Source organism: Cyprinus carpio, chromosome B22, assembly GCF_018340385.1.
Source record: "Cyprinus carpio isolate SPL01 chromosome B22, ASM1834038v1, whole genome shotgun sequence".
Classification (NCBI taxonomy): domain Eukaryota; kingdom Metazoa; phylum Chordata; class Actinopteri; order Cypriniformes; family Cyprinidae; genus Cyprinus; species Cyprinus carpio.
In genome coordinates this window covers 28,837,650-28,864,322 of record NC_056618.1, presented here as the reverse complement: position 1 = coordinate 28,864,322, position 26,673 = coordinate 28,837,650, and the positions used below count along the sequence as shown (strand labels likewise).

Genomic DNA, 26,673 nt, shown 5'->3' with positions numbered 1-26,673 from the left:
ACTCGCTCAGGCCGGTGTAGTAGAAATTAGAGAGCGAGCGGTCGGGGAAGTGGGTAAGGCACGCCAGATTGAGAAAGTCCCTAGTATGGTCCTCCAGCAAACGGTCCAGTTGCTCCAGGCACAGGAGTTGGACTGCTGGGATATCCATTCCGAGAGGGGGGAAAACAAAAAAACCAAAAAGAAAAACGCCGCTAAACTGTTTGGGTCCGTGATTCTGTTACCGTTTCGCTGTTGTGAAATGAAGGCGCACATACAACATAAACTACATTACAACATTACTACTTTAGGATACAACATTAATCACGGACGAGGAAGAGCTAAACAGACAGGGTATTTAAGCAGACAGGAGGTAATCAGGGAAATGGAGACAGGTGGGGATTAATCAATTAACAAAACTAGAACAGGAAAAAGACCAAATAAGAAAACTGAAAGTCACTGAATGTAACAACTGGTAAAATGATTAATATTTTAAATGCCCTGTTAGCCATTTAAATTAACATCAAATAAAAATAACAGCAAATACACCACAAAACAAAAAGACAACATGCTAATGCTAGATCAAAATAATAGTTTCAGCTTTTACTCTTGGTATTAACCTGTAACTCATAAACCAAACCATGGTAAATACATTAATGATGCTGAAAGGGTTTGTTTGTTCGAAGACCATATATACAGCTATATATATAGTATTTCCTACATAAATACAACAACATATATACAAACAAAAATAAATGATGACCATGGTGTCCTGATATAATATATATATATATATATATATATATATATATATATATATATATATATATATATATATATAGTATTTCTTTCTGAAATACTACTACAGGTATGTCAACAAAAAGAACCGTGAATCTTCCATGTCTTCTTTCCACATTTTCTGGGTCTGTACTGGATGTCGTCACCTATAATATAACCTCATCTACATCGTCGTCTATATCTAGGTAAAAGAGCTTTTTGAACAAAGCCAAGAACACTACACAAAACAGCGTTTCATACAGAATTCAATGATCATCATGGCAGCTCAATATTATCAATATATGTTTTATTTGACAAAACTGCATATACATTTTTCATGAATTATAGGGTGAAATTCTACTTTTCATCACAGTATTATAAACTCTTCTACTTCTCTATAACATTATCGGATGTAAATGACATCCACAGCTGAAACGAAAAAAAAAAAAAGATTTCAACTTTGTCCGATTTACTTCAAAAACAGGTTGACTTTCATGCATTTTTCACATACACACTGATTTTGATCTACTGAATTTTCACCAATATTAGCGTCCTATTGCCGATAGGGGCACAATTGTAGTAAACGCTCTAAACAGTGGTATTTCAGAGATTTTGACAAATGAGCTATTCGGGTGTATTGGTGGTCTGGGGCCCTTAGAGGCTAATAAAGTGGATGGCTATGATGAGAGGACAATCATTTAAAATACAAACCACAACATAATCTCTTCACAAAATTACTCCTGCCATCAATCATCCTCATTATCAGCTCTGCATAAAAGTACACACCTCAACACCAGTCATTGTCTGGTCTTGTTTATAGGACGACAACTTACCTGTATGAACTTACCTTCTTCAGTCGTCCACTTCCTCTTTCAGTATCCAACTCACCAACACCATTGATCAAATACCTGCAACAGATAAGACTTATCCACTGCCATTGCTTCTGCATTAACCTATTTATCAGTTACCTGCCTGCTATCAACGCTTGTCTGCCAAAACCTGGAATAAACCTGTTGTTTGGAGATTCCCTGTGTTGCATTCTTCTGTTTTGTGACAGGACATTTTCAGTTCTGTTCTCATACACTGGATCCAGTTTCTCTATTAAATGTCTCAGCTCATGTAAATGTAACAGGCATGTTAGTACCAAATCTCTCAAATGAACCATTGACACTCTATCTACAATCTCAATAAGGAGTGTCAATGGTCCACTTGAGAGATAGGTGGTGGTAATGCACTTATAAATCTGTGATCCGGCCATAAAGCAAGAAGAAGTTGTTTTTAATTTTACTCCAGTGAAAGAACAAAAAAACTTCATTTTTTTATGTACTTAAGTAAAAAGTACCAATAGATGAATGTTTTGGTACTTATTGGAGATAATTAATATAAGGAAAATATAATTATTTCCTTATTGGTTATTTTGGGAAAATCCCAGGTTTTTTGAGGATTATATATATATATATATATATATATATATATATATATATATATATATATATATATATATATATATACATACATACATATATAAAGCTAATATAAAATGATAAAAGTAGCCTATATAAAACTGCAAAATAAACATTCATTTTTTTTCTTCTAAAACCTTGTCTGTGGTGTAAAAACAGCCCTGGCCAAATGCTCCCAGGGGGCATCACTTCCCACTTTGATAAATACTGTAGTTAACATGTTCTTAACATCACATCCTATATTTTTTTTTTATCTCAGATACAATCTATCTAGGTGGTTGAATAAAAATATTTGGACTTAATTTTAATATATATATCATAACTCAATTTAGCACCAGCAAGCTCGTTATCTAGACAGTTAGCATCAGCTAACATTATTGAATTATTTTCAGCATGGTTATGAATAAACATTTATATTTGTCTATTGGCTAGTTGATCCAGATACATAGAGGTTAACTTAGGTTATGTGTGCTGACAAGCAATATAAAAACAGAATTTTTCCAGTGCCGCACCATGATGTTTTGGGGTGATGTGCAGTGCCATTTGACCTCCAAACATGGTGTGTATTATGGCATCCAAAGAGTACAATTTTTGTCTCATCTCACCAGACTATATTCTCCCAGTATTTCACAGGCTTGTCTAAATGTTGTGCAGCAAACGAGCTTCAGCATGCTTTTTGTATTACTTATTGTACTTATAATTTTCTTTGAAACAACTGTTCATGCTAATTCCAGGTCTTTCTAAAGCTCTCCAAAAGTGATCCTTGGCTCTTGGACAACTCTTCTGATAATTATTTTCACTGCTCTGTCAGAATTCTTGGGAGGATCACCTGGTTGTGGCCGATTTATGATGAAATTATGTTCTTTCCCCTTCTGTATTATGGACCCAAGAGTGCTCACTGGAACATTCAGGAGTATAGAAATCCTTCTCTAACCAATGCCATCAGTATGTTTAGCAAAAATGAGATTGCAAAGGTCTTGAGAAAGATCTTTGCTTTACCCATCATAAAATGTTTCTTGTGTGACACATTGGTCATGAGACACCTTTTTACAGGCCATCATTTGGGACTAAACCAGCTAATATTAATTTCCACCGACAAGGGGCAGGATTGCTTTCTAATTACTGATAGATTTCAGCTGGTGTCTTGGCTTTCCATGCCTTTTTGCACATACCTTTCTTCATGTGTTCAACACTTTTTCCGTGACATTCTACTTTATTACACAGAACTTAATTTCTGTACTTATTTGTTTTGTATTCTTTGTATGTACTGTATGGATTACTTGGATCGTTACCGACATCTGGTCTGGTCATGTCAACAGCAGCTTTAGAAATATATTTACTGAGACAAATGGTGATGTGTTCAATACTTATTTTACTTGCTGTATGTGTAAAACCTAAACCTGGTGTGTTTAGAAAATGGTACACATTCCAACATATATTCTTTTCATTGAAGTTTTGTGGCACTTTATTCTGAAAGCTATTCTTTATAGCAAGTGTTGTATATAACAGTGAAGAACAACTTAATTACATTGAGGACAGGGGTCAGCTGGGGTTTTATAAATCAGTAAAGCTCATCTGATAAGCAAAAAGTAACCACCCATCCGCAAATTGTTATCTCTTCCTTGTGACGTGTTTCCTTTACTTCCTTTTTTTTCCTGTGTCATGTTTGTAGCACTTTGTAGTTTCCCCTGCTGATTAGTCTAACTAGCCTTTGTGTTTCCCTTCTTTTTGTCAGTCATTGTTTGAAAGTTGTAGATAGTTGGTGGGTCTGTTTCCCATGTTCATTGCTTTTCTGTGCTCTTTTTTTCCTTGCTGAACCTAATGAATATGTTGCCAATATCTTAAAAGCTTAAGCAACATGTTCTCAATAACATCAGACAGACTTAAGAAAATCATGTTTCCAGTTCAACTACAGCTTTGAGAACAAGCATTTTCCGAATAATGACTGGGTTGCTCTGGAATAAGCGTGTTCCCAACAATACATCTATAACTTAAGAACAAGCATGTTCCCAATAACGACCAGGTAGCTTAAGAACAAACATATTCCCAATATGACTATTCAGCTTAAGAACAATGTTCCCAATACGACTACAGCTTTTAGAACAAACATGTTCCAATAACAACCCGATAGCTCTGGGAAACTGGATGCTGCCTTTGGAGGACACATTTCAAGGTAGGAAGGCATCAAGACACAAGCAAATCCAATGTTAGCTACACTTCCTGCCTTCTGAAATACCTTCATCTGGTCGATATTTAAAGGCAGAATAGATGTATCCTTTGATGCCTTGATACCCACAATCCTGTTTGTTCCTTCCTGTGATGGTTAAGCAAAAAAAAAAAAAAAAAAAAAAAAAAAAAAGATGGTGTCTGTAGTTATTTCTAGTGAGAAATCAGTATTAAGTAATTAAATATTCACTTAGTTATCACCAAGCTCATTCTATTTTGTTGTAGATCATTAAAGAGTTAAGCTGCATTAGAAGCATGTCCGATATCAGTTTCATAAATTGACCTTCGTGAACAAACGCTGCCTGCAAAGTCTTTTCGGGTGCAGACGACTTCAACTGAACAACAACCTTTTATCATTTTCTTTTGGAGTTGTGCCGCAGCAGAAATTATTCTGTTTGCACCATGGTTGTTATTTCCTGCTGCTTAATCTGTGGTATAAAAATGTAATAAAAAAGGTGACTTGACTACATGTAGGTAAAAGAGGACATAACACACAGTTTTGGCCAATCTCATGTTATTCTTGAGTACCTATTGTGTAGTATTGCATCATTCACATCTCCAAAGTGTCTTCAGTTTCATCAGATTTATAAAAGAAAGATACAGCTTTACGATTCTGGAGGCAAGTCATGGGCGTAGCTGAAGAGTCGCGAGCACTTACGGGCACAGATGTTTGATACAGTTTTACAGCAAATCCTAGACATGATATGGATCTTTTACCGCTGGGACTGCTCCGTCTTTAAGCATAAAATGATGTGCAATTCCAGTGTCAGAATGTACCTTGTGATAAAACATTGGTCAGCAAACTGTCACACCTGTGAAACTCTACAGAAAAGTTGAGATAAAATGTTGAGATTACACATTCAATTTTGATAATATAGTTATGTTTCGAGAAAAGACTCAAATAAGTTACATTTAGAGAAAAAAAATCAAGATAAAATGTTGAGAATTAACTCTATAAATTAAATAATGAAAAAAAGTTGTTAAATTTCGAGAAAAAAAAACTTGTTAACATTTTATGTTATGTAAAAGTATCAGATCTTTGCAATAACTGTAAACAAATAGTAGCTAATTAGATGCTAATTATACTTAAAATAAATAGTGGCAGATACTTTTTGCTATGGTGGACAAGAAGTGCAAAACAGATTACAATTAAAAAACAAAATAACAATTCAGAAAACATAACAACAATTCAGAAAACATTATAACAAGTCAGAAAACACAATGATAAATCCGAAAACAAAATAACAAGTCAGAGAAAACAACGGCAAATCAGACAAACTGGAAGAGGTAGGTATAGTCTGAGACAGCGCCATTGGTTTGGGATTACTCACCGCTGACAGGACATCTGTCAATCAAAGTATACATAAAGAACCATCTGAAGAACAGGCAGAGTCTTGGTAGAAAGTTCGGAGATGGTCTTAAAGTAGCTCAGTTTAAATGTATTGTATGAATTGCGCTTACTATGGAATAAAACATACGGAGTGTCTACTTACACTTTGTGCAACTAGTCCAACCTCAGCAGTTTGCACAAGAAATGTCAACTGAAAAAATGTCAAACCCGTTACCTGTCATCTGCCACAGTTACAAGGATTAACACGGTTGACAATGTTGGCAATTCAGTGTCAATTTATGCTCACACTGAGTGTTGTTGATTAAAAAAAAAAAAAAAAGTAATGTAAGTAATGACTACAGAAATCACATAGGAATTGCCTAAAACCATGATTTACATTACAATGGATAAACTTAACTGATCTATAATCATACGGCCACATTTTCTATGAACTCAGTATACGTAATATTATATAAACATTATATTCACATTAGTCAAGGGTTATAAAGCATTCAGAATGACTGACTTAAATCTATATAATATTATAAATTTGCTGTTTCTGCTTAGTCATATATATATATATATATATATATATATATATATATATATATATATATATATATATATTATATATATATATCTGTTTCTGCTTAGTCATGACTGATAAAGTGTTATTATGTTATTGTATAAGTCCTTAAAACTTGAAGTGTCATGATGCATTATAAAACTTCACATTTACCTTTAAAATAATATAATAAATTCATTAATGTTATATATTATTATAATGTGTGTGTTTAAAATGCTTTATGGATACTCAGTTCATACTTTCCTGTCAACTGTGTTACTTTGTCAACTGTGTTATGTCTGCTTTTATGTCATAAATCTCTTAAATGTGAACTAAACCATCAAAAAAAGATGGGGATATCTCTGGAGATAGATGTCTTTGGTAAGGATGGTGAATAACACTAAATTCAGCATACTGTGGATTTATGTTGAAGAAAAGTTTCATCCTTCATGACAGCATCCCACAGTATGCCCATTATGAAGCCCCAAATTGATATTTTCAAATCAGTTAGACAGATAACCTCAAAAACTCTGGTTAATAGACTCAAAAACCTTCAAACAAAAACATGTGGTACTTCATTCATGTTTCATTTGACAAAGCATTTGTCCATAACACAGTTGACAAAATAATTAATCAAATGTTAATTTTCATTAAAGGGGTCCTATTATGCTCTGTTACAAAGTCTTGTTCATAATTTATGGGACAAGAGTATTTAAATAAATCACGCAACATGATTTACTAAGGTTTATGGTAGTCAATTTGCTGGTATTTGTGCCCATTCACTCCTTTCTACCTTTGTTAAAATTTAGTTTTCTCCAATTCTGCCTCCACTTTGGGACTGTTTGTGATTTTGGGCACATGTCCAGGTTTATTTTTATAGCATAACAGTCCAAGGCTATTTCCCCTGCCATTCGCATTCAAACAATGCATGCCTTCCGTTTTGGACACGTAGTCCAGCTGCTGTTGGTTGATGTCTTTTGCAGTTGTATTTTTGAGAACAGTCGCTTGTAATCAGCCGTGGAGATGACAGATAAAGCAGATCCAGGCACGAAAGGTAATCCATACTGAACTTGTATTTGTTTAACTTACAGTTAACTGCTGCACAGTGGCAGATTTACGTTTCGCTTTATACTTGTCTGCGTGTCTTGTGTTTTTGCTTTTCCGTTTTGTAGACTCTCTTAATGTGTCCTTTTTGACACCTGCACTTTTTATCCTTGAACCAGTTCATTTGTGAATTTACTTTTATATATTCAGATGGCTTCAGATGTTTCATTTATTTTTAGTAAAATCAAATGTGACCTTGTTGTTTGTAACTATGGCAATGTCTGCCCCGAGACCGCACAAAACACTTGCACTATGAGAGGAAGCGGCAGCCGCGCAGCAATTCCTGCATGTCATCATTTCCATATGATTATCTCCACAAAATGATCTCATGGCCACAGCATATTATCACATTCCCACGAGTTAATATGACACTCCCAAAAAATAAATATCTCATGGCCACGACATATTATCACGTTTCCACAAATTAATATTGTGGCCACAAAACTAGCCTAAGTGAACCGAACATGTCTGCTCCGGTCACCGTAAATGCTTCATTTGACGTTTCGGAGATCATGTACTCTTCCCTGTCGATAACCTCTGACCTACTTTTTGTATGATCTGAATTTCTGCTAATTGAATTTTGAATATTGAATATGATGTTCCAAATTTCTTCTTCATCTTGAAAACTTGAAGCTGTTTTTTTAAAAAAAACTGGATATTTGCAGTCTAACAATTCAGAACAAAAAAAATCCGCTGTTTGAAAATACATGTATAATAATAAAAAAAAAAATGCCATAAAAAAATCTATTGTGTTAAATTTAAAATGTTCAATATTCAAGTAAAAAAAAAAAAAAAACAGAAAAATCGAATTCAGAACCATGTTAAAAGCCACATAATATTCAGTTTTGTTAAATGATGTTTCATTAACAAGGTTCGGGAGGATCGCGTCAGCCTAATTAGCACAGGTGGAGCGCACTCAAGTTAATCAACACCATGGTATAAATACAGCTTACTTAGCTCTATTCATTGACGGTTTATCAGCATTCAGTTTGCACCTTTTGCCATTATATGTCAGACTCAGCTTCTCCAATTTAGACGACGAGGTCTATACTGGGGATTTTTCGGTTCTCTGGCCAATCTGTCGGCCCCAGGATCGCTCCTTCTCTGCCAGACACCGCCGCCGAGCTCCAGGCTTCATTGCGGCCACTGCTCTGCTCGACCAGCCACACGCTCTCCACAACGCCGAGGCTTAATCTCGCCTCTACCGGCGTCACTTCCAATTTTCCCTGGCATCCTCTTATCTTTCGGGTGTGCCTACAATTCCTCCAATCGAAAAGTTGACTGTATTTAAGCCTGTGGCAATTGCTGATTAATTCTGAAGCTTCGTCCTCGCGAAGGGTAAACAAAGCAGATCTGTATGATCTAAGTTATTCATCTCCCAGCAATCAGCCAAACCTCACTCCTAAATCCACTCCAGCAGTACGGACAATATTTCGAGCAAAGCTCGCAAGGCCCCGAACTCGCCTCGCTCGACACCACCATTGCCCCGCGGTGCACAAGACCCGGGTCTCCTTAAGCACTGGGTCGCAGCGGTAGGCTTCCAATGAGCTTGGGCTGTGCCCCTGATCTCACCACAGCAAAGCCTCACTCGCTTCCCTCTTCGACTAGCGGCACAGGTCGTGTTGCAAATTAATTTTTAGATAAAGTCACTAAAAGGCAGGTCGTTTGTTGCTGAAAGTTGTTAAACGACATTGTGACACAAAAGGATGTTGATGTAATTTTTAGCCACGTCGCAAACGGCGTAGAATACAAAGAAATTACTCAGATTTTCAGAAATTAATTTTCGCTAGCAATTTTTCCTGTATTATAAATTCCACACCACTCAGATAAAAGGATGAAAAAGATTGATTTGCGAGTAACTATGTACCTAAATGATTAACGATTATAGGCACAAACTCACAACTAAGGTTTATCATAAAGGAAAAAAATATTGAAGATTGATTTGCGAGTAACTATGTACCTAAATGATTAACGATTATAGGCACAAACTCACAAATAAGGTTTATCATAAAGGAAAAAATTATTGATCAAGTGCAACTAGCAATCTAATTCACATGTGACGCGAGTATTACTAGACACCTCTCTCCAAGTCTCTAGCCAATTTTCAATACTTTCTTCTTTGTGTGGTTAAGAGGAAAATGTATGTCTTTTTAACATCTAATGACTTTTAAAAGTTGCTATATTATTTATATAAAAAAGTACATTTGTTGCTATGTGCTTTGGGAAAACAAGCTGCTAGGGTAGTCTAAGAAATTGCTAAATCTAAACAAAAAATGACTAAATTGGCAACACTGCAGGCAACTCTGGCATTTCGGCATTTCACGTCAATGTCACAAACCACCCTTTCCTGTGGCCTGCAGCTGAAGCAAGCGTGAGGCTGCCTCTGCTTATAGCACAGGCCCACACATTGCGGTCTTTTTCCTCCTGCTACTAATAACCCCTTTTTCCTTTTCAGTGGCCTCCGGCTCCCAAAGCAGACACTAGCGTGAGGCTGCCTCCGCTCACAACACAGACCAACACATTTCTTTCTTTTCCTCCATTTTTCTTGCGCTTCTCTCAGTTTCCCACCTCAAACCCCAGAGTTCGATATTAAGCATGAGGCTGCCTCCCCTGACAATCGCAGCCCCTGCTCCTCTCCCTCACAGCTCTCTACTTCATTTAAAATCACAATATTCTCTTTTTATAGCAACATCACTGCACGTTCCACCAAATGCTGTTGCCTTGGAGCCACCTCCAATGGTTCACAACATCCAGGCACAAATCCTGGCAAGTGCGGACATAGATCCCTCATCTAAGACCATCACTAACGATTAATTGGGTAACAGAGTTTTCTGTGGTATATTGTTGATTAATCGGATAATTATAATTTATATTGATGGTAGGAAAATAGACCTAATCAAACAATAGCCTTTAAAATGACCTAAAATACATATATAATAGCAATGAGGCCGTGGTGATTGGTTTAAATGAAGTATGAAAAGCAATTAATGATACTGTTCTATTGAACAAAACTTAACATAATGCATTTTAAACAATATAATGTACATGCGCATTATATCAAAAGAGCCTTCAAAGAGCCCGACGATTGTTTCTACATGTCACTGTGCAATCTAATCATCGTTTGGCTAAACAACATTTAATTCAAATGTACGCTTAATCTTTAATATTTGGACAATTCTTTACGACAGAAATGCTACAGCAATCATAAATCATTGAATGTGGACATCAAAGAGTTTTTCATTACTTTCAGCTATTTCACTGAAATAATCTGTTCAGCTTTCCCCCATAGGCGGCGTGAATTAAACAAGGATACATGATCAGCCCTTTCGATGCCCCGCCTTCTCAATTTTGCATTAGCCCATTGGAGTGGCTACTTGGAAAATTCTGGGGTAAGAAACTCCTAATCGATCTGTCAGCTCCGCATAACTCGCCGTTTTCAAGCATAATCACCTCGATTGCTCTTGATGAATTCTCTCTCTCAACTGTAGGACATGATCATGCAATCAATATGAAGAAAGAGAGGGAAAAAAATTAATTCATGGGTCTTAGTACTTGGCTCACAAAAGTCGACATCACCTCAGCTTTCAAAGTTATGCCTATGCATCCAGATTCATGGCACTTATTTGGGGTACACTGGCACAGGAAATTCTATTTTTTTTTTTTGCACGCTTAACTTTCGAATGCAAAGCTGCACCAAGATTTTCTGATATGTTATCGGAAGCAGCTTATTGGATTTGTTAAACAATTACGCAAAGTAATTGCAAACCTTGCCTCTTCTGTCCAACTATTTGACGGTTGGCAAGGCTCAGCCGTCTGACGCCAAGAGTCTCGACCTCCTGCCAAATGCTGTCCGAGCTCTCTCGGCTAATACTTCAGCTAATTATATGTAAGCGTGATTTTGCTCAATTGCTTTGGGGGGTACTCTAGGTTCGGGCTTTTCACGAGCTCGGGGCTCTTCCCCGGACAGCACACCAAATATGCATTACCATACTTCAGTTAATTATATGTAAGCGTGAACTTGAAATTGTTTTATTAACAAGGTTCGGGAGGAGCGCGTAAGATACTTAGCCTAATTAGCACAGGTGGAGCGCACTCAAGTTAATCAACACAATGATATAAATACAGCTTACTTACCTCTATTCATTGACGGTTTATCAGCATCCCTCCTCCGCCCCATCTCCTCACTTCAAGTTCATATTACACTTATACGGGGGTACTCTAGGTTTTCCAGAGCTCGGGCCCTTCCCCGGACAGCACGCCAAATATGCATTACCATACTTCAGCTAATTATATGCAAGCGTGAACTCGTGAAATGATACTTGTCAATAACTTCAGACAGAAGTGTCAGGATCCAGATACCAGCCTTCAAACACACACCACTTGAACATCCTGCATAGATGATAGTTGAACAATAGTTTTAAGAATTTCAACTGTGATCTGAAAAATTACCAAAGTGACTAAGAAACACTATTAAATGATTTAATATCAAATGTACTTAACTTAATGAAGTGATGATGGTGAGGGGGAATTAGGTGTTGGGGTCATAGCAAACCCTAGACTTGGTTTACATCACCTCTTCATCTTCAAAGACAATCAAAACATCCAGTGGGTTCCCTCGTGTAGGGCTGCAACTAATGATTATTTTGATAATCAATTAACCTTTTCAGTGGTGAGTTTAAAATATTCTAGCGGTCCCCCCAGAGTGAGTTTTTTTTTTTAAGATGACCGTTATTTTAGAACGTTCCCCTTACTGTTTCCATGGTGACGCGTCAGGCTTGTCATGTGACACACAGCGTCTACAATAACACTGTATGACAGATGGATCCCTTTTATTTCGTTTTTCCTTTTTTAATTTCAAATATTCATAAACTTGCATACCATGTTATGAACAATCTGATATTCCAAATCATAAATATGTGTAAATGAGTGTGTTTTGTTGTTTAAAAACCTTTCTAAATGATCTGTAATGTGAGATGGGCGCCGCCATGTTTGTTCGCGCTGCAGTGCAGAAAATCCTGTCAGTCAGATTTACAGCATGTGAATTCATCAATTTCTCCCGAAATACAAGTAATAAGTGGTGGGTGAACTGGGTGAAGAATAGAGTGAACTTTATAGTTACTTACAATATTTGTATCTGATATCAATAAAAAAACATCTGCAAATTAAATTTGAATTGATTATTATTGTTGCTTCCATAGACATATGAGTGTATTTTTTAAACTCTAAATGTATTGTTTTACTAGTATTTATGTGTATTTAAATGTCTGAAACCTAAAATATGCATTATGTGGTTAATAATACTGCATAGTTGTGATAATATGACAAGAGCAGTGCACGTCTGTCTCTGGCTCAGCGCCAGCCAGCGCGCGAAAACGCAGTTTGAATTTGGCAGTTATGCGACATCACCGAACATTCTAAATCCCATATGTGGGACCATACTCCCAGGGGCACGGAAATAAGAATCCCATATGTGGGACCGTACCGCTCAAAAGGTTTATCGGATAAACACCCCCCCACCCACAATTTTGTCATTTATTGGGCAAAAAAACCCTGAACCAACTAAATAATATTTATTCACATAATAACAAAATTGGCCTCCTTTGCCTTTAATAACAGCTTGCATGCCTGCTGGCATTATGTACTTTTTGACTAATTGGATATCTGAATAAAAAAAAAATAAAAAAACATGAAGGCCAGTTTCACAAACGGGTCTTATCTTAAACCAGGACTAGGCCTTAGTAAAATTAAGATTTTTAAGCAACTTTTACAAAAATGCCATAGAAGAAAACATTACAGGTGTGCATCTTTACACAGAACAATGACACTGAGATATTTTAAGATATGTCAGAGCAAGATATTTTCAGTTGAGATAGCACAAACATGTATTTTAGTCTGGGACTAGCTTAAGCCTTGTCTGTGAAACCGGGGGAAAGCACTTGACCATTTTTTCAGCCTTTCTTTCATAGATAACATCAATAATTATATTATAGCATTAGAGATAGCCTACCACTGAAGAGCTTATGCATATTCAGGGCTGGGGAGTAACGAAATGCATGTAACGGCGTTACGTATTTAAAATACAAAAGATGAGTAACTGTATTTCGTTATAATTACATTTGAAACAAGGGGTAATCAGATTACAGTTACATCCAAAAAGTATTTTAGATTACCAAAGTGATTACTTTTCATTATTATCAATTACTTAATTTCTTAATTTAATACTTACGTAAACAGACTGAGCATTCAAACAAATAACTCAACAAAAACAAAAAATACAAAAAAAAAAAAAAAAATACAGCAACTCCTAGTGAGATTTAGCAACTCCTAGTGAGCGTGCATAGCCTACAAGGTCATCATCACGACACAAAAATTCTCCTAGATTTCACACTTTGCATTCAGTTAACAGATACATACGAAATAAAAGTTTATAAAGTCAAACGATAGCTTTGTGTGCTTTACAGATTAACTTGAAGTCTTTATTCATTCGAAATGTTCAAGAATAGATAATCTTTGGCACGGTAACGCAAGTTCATTATCCGATTCGTGAACAGATGATTCTTTTGAGTCAATCTTTTAAAAGAATCATTTATTTTGTTTAACAAAACCAGTGTGGAAACCAATGGTTCACAAACTGGATAGATCTGAGGTGTGTTTACCAAAAGCATTGTTAAATACTGAACTATAAAGACATTGCTTGCATCTGTGGGAAACGAGCGCTGTCAATTTTGACTCAATTCAATTTAATTCATTGTATTCAAATCGAATTTCTATTGATTCGAATATTTAAATGACATAACATTTTTTGTTGTTCATAGAAATTCTGTGGAAAACTGTTTTTTTTTTTAAATAAAATGCAAAGAAAACACAAATCTTATGACTTTTATTTAGAGTTGGGAAGCATAAAAACAAGACATCCAGTTAATATGTTCCTTTGTGTGTTTCATAGCTTAAGTATTTCAAAGTATTCTAAAGTATTTAGATTAAGTTACTAAACCTGAGTAATCTAACGAAATACATTACTGATTACTTTTTAAAGCTTGTATTTTGTAACCTGTAGTGAAATACATTTTAAAAGTAACCTTCCCAGCCCTGTGCATATTGGAGGACTAACCAATACAGAAAGCTAAAAAATGATTTTGGTAATTGCCAATACCGTTAGTTAAGAGCAGCAGTGGCACAAACCTTACAAAATTGGTTAAAAACCTTACATTTGTTTTAATGAATGTTAATCACTGTAGGCAATATACTTTAAATCTCTAGATCAAAAATTTAAATAACAAAGATAATTAAGACAAATAAAACCACAGTAAAGTTCTGTAGGAACACGCCACGCATGTACTTTGATCACAGTCAGTCTTCTCTTATTGTCATTTCTTTATCCTGTAAGAGCGTCTGACATTTATATTCAGACAATTACACGCTGCTGTACCTTCAGTTTCTAGTACTCTCATAAATTACTTGCACTGCATATTGACTTTTAAACATAAATTTAATGTTCAGCAACAAATATTTCAGCACAGTGAATGTTTTGTGTGCTGAATAGTGTCTCCCTCTCTACTCTGTCTGTATAATGCGCGTGCCTGCCACGCCGGCACTCAATCAGTAAAGATTTCAAGTTGGACGTGCACTGTGGGCAAACTATATTAATCGATAATGAGAATCATTGTCAATGATAAGTGCAAGTGGAAATATAACACAAAAGACTTTTTTTGTAATCCATATTAATAGGGATGCACCGATACCACTTTTTCCAGTACTCGCCCAATACGATACTTTTATTTTTGGTACTTGACCATACCGAGTACTGATACTCTATCGATACTGATTTATTGCATTTGAAAAAAAAAAAAATTATTGGGTACAGAAACCAAAAGAGTATGTATAATGTTAGCTGGTTAACTTAATTTGTTAAATAGATACAGTCAAACCACAAATTTTTCAGACAAACATTTCACATTATCACAGTTTATTCTCTATAGTTTAGAAGATGGTTATAAAATATGACAAGAACTCATAGTTAAACTGTGTCAGAACAAACTACTCTTGATAATGTTAGGTAACTTTGATAGAAAGGTATGTAATGGATTACAATCAACCAAAAATTATTCAGACAGCTGTTAGTATGACAGTATTTACACAACTATCAATACTTAGTTGGGCAACCCTTAGCCTTAATGACTGCCTGTAGTCTCCTAGGCATGCTGTCATCCAGGTTCATGCAAACCTGAACTTTCCCCAGACATGGTCTGAATAATTTTTGGTCCCAAATTTGTATCATTTTTACTGGTAGTCCACTGTATGAAGAATTTTTGGGTAGAATTTGTCACAGTTTACTTTATTTTTCTATCCTCACTTACATAAATTAACTATAGTGTACTGCACCCACTAGTAAAAAAAATATAAAAAATTATATCTGGTCTCTGAATATTTTTTGGTTTGACTGTATATCCTTCGGTTATTTTCACACTTAATTATGCCCATTAAAATATATTTTACAAGTTGTTGTTACTTTCTTTGTTAATTTTTTTGCTCTATGGTTCATCATCTGTAATTTAATAGCACTAGAGCTGCTGCATTGCAGCGGCTTAGTACTGTAATCACGCGCTTTGCTGTAATAATGCAGGGAACCACTCGTTATAAATGTCCTGTGATATTTTTCACAAATAGAAGTCGTGTTTTGTTTTTTCTTTTTATCTGAAACGTGCTGCTATTTATATTCCAAAGCCACTCATATAATGCAGAAACACTCAAGCAAGCAAAACACACGCAACGCGTGCATGTATTTGTACTGTTGCAGAACGAGAGGGACAGTAGTAACGTGCTGCCTAGCACATTACACACAGGCTGCTAGATTCACTTTCACCAGAAAGTCATGTATGCCTAAGGTTGAAAATAAATGATGTTTTTAGTGAATGCCCCTATAAATTGTCTTTTTTTACAATTTAGTTTTAATCCAAATGTGTGTGCTAAGTGAGTGAACATCAAAGATGAAGTGCGCGAATACCGGCCCGATACCGGTGCATCCCTGCATATTAAGAAAGTCTACTATAACTTCAAGACCCAACTCGTATAATTCTGAAGCATAATGACGCTGAATTAAAGGCAAACTGAAATTTAATGTTATTCATTCTGCCAATACAGTCTGAATCAAAAATGGTGGAACACTACATTACATCAAACATCACTGATATTTGGATATCATGATGTCATTCATGTGGTGTGAAAGAACCAGTATTTGTCTGGGCTGTGTATGATCAATGTTCGGATTTAAATTTCATTCTAAAATATTGTACTGCTTCAGAAGACCCATTTGTGTTGGTACATTTGGAAAAATAGTAATTCATCCAAAAATGAAGAAATATATTTTAAAAAAACCTTTCAGAAAGTGATGACATCCCAGCACTCCACGCTGCCTTTGCTTTGAAAACATGATTTAAATAAACATATGTAAAATGTAAATTTATTAAAAAACGCGAGGCACAAATATCAGTCTGAAATGGTAAATAACGTCAGCAAAACCGCCATAAATGCTCCTCGAGCTGCTTTGTTTACTGGGGCTTCGGCTACATTAGTAAACTTAATTAACATCACATGGATATGCTAGATGAAACTGATGAAGCGAATCATAAATAGCGATGATAAAAAAAAATATATATATATATTAAGAGTTATTGTAATATAGTAAACGGGTGGGTTTTTCTTACCTGTTGCTTTATTTTCTCCATGGCTCTCTGTCAGTCATCTTTCTGGTTTAAAATACAAAAAAATCACTGGACTTGTTTGTCTGTGTCCGACTGAGAAAAGCACAAAACATATTTTTTATTTTCCCACTGACAAACTGTGGTGTAAAACACTGCATATTTAACACTTGACATTGATAACTAATGTCATGTCGTGTTAGTTCCTCTTTGCTAGCTAATAGCATTGCTGAACTGGTTAATCTTCAAATAATAAGATAAGACAATAAATCATAAATGTTCAAAAGCTCTTTAAATAGGAATAAAGAAGCTTGAAATGCTTACCTGTTGTTTTTCGTGACTCTTTGAGTGAGCTCAGCTCAGCTGTGATTGGACGGGCTGACGTCATGGGACTGACTAGAAAATGGCCGCGGTTTTTGAATCTTTGAAATACACTAAAAATATATATTTTGCCATATGTAAAAATTATTTCATAAAAAAAAAAGCTTATTGTAGGCTTAATATGAAAGACTTATGTACAATGAAATTTGTTTTTTAAGGTAAGTGCAAACAATTTATTTTAGCTACATTTAAATCAAACAAAATTTTGAAAGTCAACTAAATTTGTTTATTTAAATGTAGCTAAAATAAATTGATTGCAACCACTTTCCTTAAAAAAAAATGTAGTAAATTGAAAGGATTTTTTTTTTTCAGTAAAATATACACTGAATAAAATTATAAACGCAACACTTTTGTTTTTGCCCCCATTTTTCATGAGCTGAACTCAAAGATCTAAAACTTTTTCAATGTATACAAAAGGCCTATTTCTCTCAAATATTGTTCACAAATCTGTCTAAATCTGTGTTAGTGAGCACTTCTCCTTTGCCGAGATAATCCATCCACCTCACAGGTGTGGCATATCAAGATGCTGATTAGACTGCATGATTATTGCACAGGTGTGCCTTAGGCCGGCCACAATAAAAGACCACTCTAAAATGTGCAGTTTTACTGTATTTGGGGGTCCGAAAACCAGTTAGTATCTGGTGTGACCACCATTTGCCTCACGCAGTGCAACACATCTGTTGATTGTGGCCTGTGGAATGTTGGTCCACTCCTCTTCAATGGCTGTGTGAAGTTGCTGGATATTGGCAGGAACTGGATACACCGATCCAGAGCATCCCAAACATTACCCCGGTGAGTATGCTGGTCATGCAAGAACTGGGATGTTTTCAGCTTCCAGGAATTGTGTACAGATCCTTGCAGCATGGGGCCGTGCATTAACATGCTGCAACATGAGGTGATGGTCGTGGATGAATGGCACAACAATGGGCCTCAGAATCTCATCACAGTATCTCTGTGCATTCAAAATGCCATCAATAAAATGGACCTGTGTTCGTTGTCCATAACATACGCCTGCCCATACCATAACCCCGCCGCCACAATGGGCCACTCGATCAGAAACAATACTGATTTTGGCAGAAACTGATTTAATTTATTTATTTTTTTTAATGGCGTTTATCGCGTTTTGGAGCCAAACTCTTCAAATATACTAAATTACAATAGTTTTAAAGTGTGTTAAAAGTTGTATTGTGAAAATAGGCAAAAGCATAATGCTAAAATACTTTTTATATGTAAAGATAGTACATTCATTTATTACATTTTCAATGTACTATTAAAACAGGGAATATTACAAATACAACAAAGTATACTTTTTTTTTTACTAGGGTATCACAGGAGCAAAATAAATTGCTTTCCAGCTCCACCTCTAGTTAACCTGTTGCTAGGTATGAGAGACACGTTTTTCAGCAGGGAATACGTGAAGCAGCAAGATTATAGCTGAACTCCACAGAATGGCTACTAAAAACTTTTGGCAAAGGTAAGCAATTTCTTCCTTTATTATTTTTTTGCTTCATGTTATTTGTGTTATTTACGTACAAAACCTTATTACAGTCTTAGTAACTTGATGTGCTTTGAAATTAATCTGACTGAAATCAAATTAGAACAATTATCTGTGCTAATACTGGACATATCTGCTTTAATTAGAAGGTGATCAGATGTAAAAATGGGATATCGCTTCGATAAACCAATCTACTTTGAGTGTAAACTAAACAAGCCAATGCACATTGGCATGCAATTATTGCATCCAGCTGCTGCTGATCACAGCCTGAGTATAATAAGGCAGCAGGTGCAATGCATACCAGGTTTTCGTTGAGGAGCTGAACCGGTGACCCGGCTGCTCAGCGGTGGTACAACGACGAATTGGGATCCCTACCAAAGCGCCATGGGTGCTGCCCCTACCAGTGCTCAGTGCTAAAGTACTACCTCACTGGGTGAGTTTGGATAACACTGGGAAACGTACCCATTTCGCTTGGAACAGGGACGCTGCGGTAGCCCCATCCTTCCCGAAGGAGTTTTCGGAAGCAAATACACATATAGCATCCATTTAGGTGTGGACCATACACATACTAGTACCGCTTAGGTTTCAATATGGAACCCAGCCTTCCACGGTTCTCACGGGTTCATCATGAAGGCCTAGGTGCTGGACATTCCGCTACGTCCGGCTGCCGAGGGTGATGGAGGACCTCAACAGGGTCGACAGAATGGCCACTTTAAAGCAATTTTTTCGCAAGCCGACACTAACCGGGGCCTCTCGATGCCACTACCCGTTTGAGGTGAGAACACAGGAGGATACCGGCTCTACACGAAGGCAATAGAATCTAGCGAATGTGTTAGGGGTTGCCCAGCCCACACCTCTACAAATATCTGTCAGCGAGGTGCCATGTGCCAGCGCCCAGGAGGATGCAACACTTTTAGTTGAGTGAGCTCACAACCTGAACGGGCAGGGCACACCCTGTGCCTGATAAGCCAGGGTGATGGCATCCACAATCCAGTGGGCCATCCTCTGCTTAGAGCTGGTCTGAGGTCCTGAAGCTTTGTGTCCGGTCTACGTAGCACCTCAATGCTTGGAAGGGACAGAGCAAAGCCAGGGCTGGGTCTGCCTCCTCCAGGGGCAGTGCTTGCAGGTTCACCACTTGGTCTTTGAAGGGTGTAGTGAGAACCTTGCGCATGTAGCCAGTGTGGGGCCTCAAAATTACCTGGGAGTCAGCCGGCCCAAACTCTAGGCACGAATCGTCGACTGAAAATGCGTGCAGGTCCCCTACCCTCTTGATGGAGGCCAGTGCAAGCAGGAGAAGAGTTTTCAATGAAAGGAACTTTAGCTCAACTGAATGCAAAGGCTTGAATGGGCCCTGCTGTAGTTATTTTAGCACTAGAGTCAGGTCCCAAAAGGGTATAGATGGGGGCCGGGAACAATTTAACCTCCTGGCCCCTCTAAGGAACCTGATGACGAGGTCATGCTTACCTAAAGACTTCCCATTAACGGGGTTATGGTACATAGCAATAGCAGCAACCTGGACTTTGAGGGTGGAGGGAGACAGCCTTCGCTCCAGCCCTTGCTGCAGAAAGGAAAGCACGACCACAATCAGGCATCTTCGGGGGTCTTCTCGGCAAGAAGAATACAACTCGACGAACTGGTTCCACTTCAAAGTGTAAGTGTGTCTCGTAGACGGTGCTTTCGCCGAAGTGATGGTGATGGTGTTCACTACCTTCTGGGGTAGGTCACCTAGAACCTCCTGGGTGACACATGGTGCCCCGTCTCTGAGTCAGTAGATCCTTCCTCAGATGAATCAGCCAAGGAGGGGCTGTCGCCAGGAGCACTAGTTGGTGGAACCAGGTCCGAGTGGGCACCACTAGCAAGACTCGCTCCTCGTCCTTCTAGACTTTGCACAGTGTCTGTGTGAGAAAGCTCACTGGGGGAAATGCATATTTGCGTAGACCAGCCGGCTGTGTGCCAGTGCGTCTGTGCCGAGTGTTCCCTCGGTCAGGGAGTAGAACAACTGGCAGAGAGAGGTCTCTGGAGAAGCAAACAAGTCTACCTGAGGAGCTCTGAAATGTCTCCAAATCAGCTGGACCATCTAGGGATGGAGTCCCCATTCTCCCGGGAACATTGCTCGAGACAGCTCGTCGGCTGTACGGTTGAGCAGGCCCGGAATGTGAACAGCATGAAGTGACCTCAGAACCTTCCGACTCTGAAGGATGAGGTGGCGGGTGAGTTGTGACATGCGACGGGAGCACAGACCACATTGTCGGTTGATGTATGCAATGGTCGCAGTGTTGTCCATGCGGACCAGCATGTGCTTGCCTCGTAAGCGCACTCTGAGATGGTTCAAGGCAAGGCGTACTGCTAACAACTCTAGGCAATTGATGTGCCAATGCAGCTGCGGGCCCGTCCAAAACCCTGAAAATGCATGCCTGTTATATGTGGCCCCCAGCCAGTGGTGGAGGCATCCGTGTAAACCACATCATGCCTGGAGATCACCCCTGCCCGGAGGAATGCATGATCTGACCACAGGGTGAAGGTTTGGTGACAAGCCGGTGTAACTTGGACCCGGTGAGTGCTGCACTTCCACGCCTACCTTGGGACTCGGCCATAAAGCCAGTGCTAGAGCGGTCTCATATGTAACAGGCTGAGCAGTGTAAGTGCCCCAGGAGCCTCTGAAAAAGTTTCAGTGGGACCGCTGTCCTGCCCTTGAATGTATTCAAGCAGGCTAGCACCTACCACGCACATTCCTCTGTGAGGCGCACTGTCTGTTCGACCAAATCCAACTTCATACCGAGAAAAGAGATATTCTGCATCAGGGAGAATTTGCTCTTTTCCCAGTTGACCCGAAGGCCCAACAGGCTGAGGTGCCGGGGCACCAGGTCCCTGTGCTCGCACAACTGATCCCGATGCTCTGCTAGTATAAGCCAATCGTCAAGATAGTTGAGGATGTGAACACCATATTCTCTGATGGGAACAAGAGCCGCCTCTATGACTTTTGTTAAGACACGCGGAGACAGGGAGACAAGGTCCTGCCCCGAAGGTACCTTGTACTGATATGTCCGTCCTACGAACGCAAACCGCAGAAAAGGTCTGTGGCACGGAAGGGTCGACACATGAAAGTATGCATCCTTCAGGTCGAACGCTGCAAACCAACTTTGGGCACGGATGCACCTGAAGATGCGTTTCTGTGTCAACATCTTGAACGGTAGCCGATGAAGTGCCCAGTTTAAAACGCGCAGATCCAAGATTGGCCGTAACCCACCGCCTTTCTTGGGTACAATGAAGTAAGGACTGTAAAACCCCGCCGTCATATCGGCTGGAGGGACCGGCTCTATCACATCCTTTGCCAGTATGACTGCAATCTCTACCCGTAGAACAGGGGCATCGGCCACTTTCACTGTAGTGAAGCAGATACCACTGAACTTGGGGGAATGCCGGTCAAACTGAATTGCATTGCCGAGGCTGATGGTCTGCAGAAGCCAGCGAGATGAGTTGGTTAGCGCTGACCAGGCGCCTAGAAACCGTATAAGTGGGACCAGCGGAACCACAACTGTACCCGCAGTGGGGCAGCGAGGTGGAACACAGGGACCCAACTTGGGCGGCTTGTGAGCGGGCCGGAGAGGGGTGTGAGTGTGGGGTGCAAGGCTCACCTGGTTCCACAGGTTGGCAGAGGGTGTGTGAGTAGGGTCTTTGTAGACGCTCTCGAACCACCCACTGCTGCCATCTGGCGAAGGAGGAGGATGAGTGAGGTCCAGTGCTTGGCCGTCCGCAACTCTCCATGCCCTCCTGGGACTCAGAGATAGAGAAAACCTCTCTCTCGTTGAGATTTCCAGATTCTCCACCCGTTCCTCCTCCAGGGGAGGGAGAGGTGCCTTCACCATCCTTTAAAAAGCAGCAACCTCTCTCTGGGTCGCCCGTCCCAGGGCCTCTTGCTCTTCCGCTCACCGCCAGGCAGCAGCTGCCCGCTGGGCAGAAGGTTGGACTGCTCCTGTGCAGCCGAGAACTGCTGGACCAGGTTCTCAACCGTGTCGCTGAAGAGGCCGGTCTGGGACACAGGGACATTAAGAAACCGATCTAGTCCCTCATTTCAACCAAGCTTAGCCAGAGATGGCGCTCCTGGACCACAAGCATGAACATTGCACAACCCAGAGAACTCGTGGTGAACTTCGTCGCTCAGAGCGCGAGGTCAGTGGCAGTTTGGAGTTCTTTCAAAACTTCCGGATCGTGACCACCCTCGTGCAGGTCCTTCAGTGCCTTGGCCTGGTGCACCTGCAGTAATGCCATAGTGTGTAAGGTGGAAGCAGCTTCCCCACGAGCCATATAGGCACTGCTGGTTAGACCAGACGAATGCCTACAGGCCCGGGAAGGAAGCACCGGGTCTCCCCGCCAGGTGGACTTAGGACACAATTGCATCGCTACCGCCTGCTCCACTATGGGAATCGCCGAATACCCCTTCGCTGCACTGCCGTTGAGATTGGTGAGGGAGGAGGAGCCCACCGGCTGGTTTCTGGCAGTAAAAGGTGCCGTCCACAACCTGGTGAGCTGGTCATGCACTTCCGGGAAAAAAGGCACCGATGCAGGGCGAAGAGAACCAGCGCGAGCCACCTCGAGAAACCAATCATCCCGCCTCGAGGGTTCGGGACGCGGTGGAGGTTTCCACTCGAGCCCTACCTTCTTGTGGCATAGCTGTCATCTCCGGATCCGATTCAGGCTTTGCCACCATACCGGAGGGCGGCAGCACGGCCGAATCTTCCATCAGACAGCTCTCCCTCTGATGCTGAGATCAACATCTGGTTGGGGGGAGGCCCACTGTATACCGCTGGTATGCTCTTTGAAGAGGGCCCAGCACATTCCGTGGGTTGCTCCACTGGATCGGAGGTGCAAGAGAGTGATGGTCCCCAGAGGGTTGGTTCCCTGCGGGGTTTGTTGATGCCCATACACGTGAAGCTCTTTTAGAGAAATTTGCTCTTTAGGAAATGTGCTTCTAGTGCTGAGGCACACAGGGGAATTGGCCTCTTGCAACACTACAGGGGGTAGTGTAGCCTGAAGTGCACAACCCACGACTCGGGAACGACCACCGCTGAAGCGCCGTCTCACCAACACACAAAGCTTCCGAGAGCATGCTGAACTCGTAGTACACAGCTAGAAACAGTTTGAGCAGAATGATACTAGCACTCAGCTCCGAAGCGAAAAGCTGGTATGCATTGCACCTGCTGCCTTATTATACTCAAGCTGTGATCAGCGGCAGCTGGATGCAATAATTGCATGCCAATGTGCATTGGCTGGTTTAGTTTACACTCGAAGTAGATTGGTCTATCGAAGCGATATCCCAATTCGTCAGTCACCGATGTGACGTCGAGAGTGACCGACTGAAAGGGAACTAATTATACATGTAAAAATTAAAATAATGTTTTTGTTTGTTTTTTTTTCAAGTAAAAAATAAATAAATTAATTACAGGTCTAACTGTTTTTTTTCACTATGAAATGCATTTTTGAACCGTTTCTCTTTTTTTCTCTGCAGTTTGGGTCAAGATGGTCTATTTATGCGTTACATTAAAAAGACATTTATTCTGCTGCTCACATTAGCATTTTTATTGTTTGCTGTTGCTTATGTCTTTGAGACAACTGCATACTCTCAAACCTGGTTGATTAAAATCATGAATCGGACTCATTATAAGGTAATTAAAAGCACTTTGGCTGATCCTACCCAAAAGGATTTATTAGCACCTTTGCCCAATCAACAAATCCAACCAAGAGGTACAACTATCTATCACCATGTGGCTCATCCAAGCAACTATCATTTCATCCTGGATGAACCTGATAAATGTAAGCAGGATCCATTCCTGGTCTTGATGGTCCCTGTGGCCCCCCATCAGCTGGGCGCTCGTAACGCTATCCGGAGCACATGGGGGAATGAGAGCTCAGTGCAGGGAAAAGCAGTGCTGACTCTGTTCTTGGTGGGTTTGACTGGAGGAGCTGAAGCTCAACAGCAGCTGGAGGAAGAGAGTCAACAACACAGAGATTTACTGCAGAGCAACTTTGTGGACTCCTACTTCAATCTGACCATAAAGACCATGGTGATCATGGACTGGCTGGCCACTCGTTGCCGTCAAGCAGCTTATGCTATGAAGGTTGATTCTGATATGTACATAAACGTGGAGAACCTGATGAGCCTCTTATTGTCCCCCAACACACCCAGACAGAACTACATCACAGGCCATTTGATGAGGAACGAGGTTGTTATCAGAGACAAAAACTCTAAATGGTACGTGGTAGAGGAATTGTACCCTGAACGGAAATACCCCACATACCTGCTGGGAATGGGATATGTTTTCTCCAATGACCTGCCAGAAAAATTAGTTGAGGCTTCCAAGAAAGTAAAGCCATTTAACATAGAAGATGCATATGTGGGTGCTTGTCTGAAACAGTTGGGCATGGCACCCTCATCTCCCCCAGACCCTTCGCAGTTTAGACTCTTTCTGGGACAATATAATCGAAAAGATTTTCTCAGAGTTATCACAACAATCCTGGGATCCCCACAGCAGCTAATAGACATTTGGAAGGACGTAAAGAGGCCCACATAAAAGTACTGGAGCACAAAAAAAAAAAATAAACAAATTTATGTTTTAAAAGAGAAGTCTATTTAAGGCCTCAGTCAATGAACATTTTTTAAATGTCTGAATGCTGAGATTGGGACTATGACATATGTGTGTGGATATGCTGACTCTGTTTAGACGGGGCCAGGGGATCGTCTGAGGAGCCACTCACCAAAAACGCACTCCTGTGGAAGAACTTCTTGACACACGTTTTTAAAAACACAAATTTTTAAAAACACGTTTTAAAAGAACAAAAATGATTGTATAATATTACATTAACCTTTCATAGGCTCTGTTACAACTTTGAAGTTTAAATTTATTATTTTATGAAATTAACACAAAGGTATATACTATATGTATACATACACAAAGATAAATTCCACATAATAACAATTTTAACTGAAAGGTTAAACTGTGTTTGAAAAGCAAAAGTATTTTTCCATAAATCTCTGTTGGGGCAGGTTGTCAACTGGTGTCATATTTACCTTGTATATTGAAACTGTAAACTAATTAATTTACCATTCCTGTTGGCAAGAACAAGGGTTTGATTTATGTGCTTTGTTTTAAATTTTTATTGTTTCATTGGTTATTATGTGTTTCGTAACTTAATTATTCTTTAAGTATTGCTGAAAAAAAAAAAAAAAATAGTTTTCCTAGATCAATGTTCAATGTTCAGTGTTCTGTAAAAAATTTTACTCACATGTGCCTCCCCAGTCTAAAGAGAGCAGGCCTATTTAGTGAACCTGCAGACTCATAAAAAATAAAAATAAAAATAAAAAAATAAAAATAAATGTATACATCTGTTTTTGTTTGTGAACTGTGGGTTTCATTTTACTTTTAAGGTTCATATTCTTAAACAATGATCTCAGCCTTGCATTTATTTTTTCTTTGGATAAAACTGGGCTAGATTTTTATAAGGAAATTTTGTGATGCACTATTCTCAATTGTAGCCTCTCACACAGGATATTATGCAACTCAGGATACACCCAGTTTTGACAATGCTATACAAGAAATATGAATCAGATTACCTTTACGAGGTACACAGCTGGTAATATGAACACATGGTTCTACATTTCT

General features: G+C 39.3%; 1 protein-coding gene across 4 annotated transcripts; it reads left to right on the top strand.

Annotated features, from left to right (window-relative positions):
- Positions 1–7,259: 7,259 nt before the first annotated feature.
- Positions 7,260–26,273, top strand: LOC109051180 (beta-1,3-galactosyltransferase 2-like). Of its 4 annotated transcripts, XM_042749634.1 has the most exons (5): positions 7,271–7,391; positions 10,128–10,259; positions 10,731–10,830; positions 18,843–18,994; positions 24,522–26,273. In XM_042749634.1, the coding sequence occupies exons 4-5, from the start codon at positions 18,969–18,971 to the stop codon at positions 25,582–25,584; spliced, it is 1,089 nt and encodes a 362-aa protein (XP_042605568.1). In that variant the 5' UTR covers positions 7,271–7,391; positions 10,128–10,259; positions 10,731–10,830; positions 18,843–18,968; the 3' UTR covers positions 25,585–26,273. The 4 variants fall into 4 exon arrangements, with proteins under 4 accessions (XP_042605567.1, XP_042605568.1, XP_042605570.1 ...); XM_042749636.1 differs by lacking the exon at positions 10,128–10,259 and having other exon boundaries at positions 7,282–7,391; XM_042749633.1 differs by lacking the exons at positions 10,128–10,259; positions 10,731–10,830 and having other exon boundaries at positions 7,260–7,391.
- Positions 26,274–26,673: the final 400 nt, after the last annotated feature.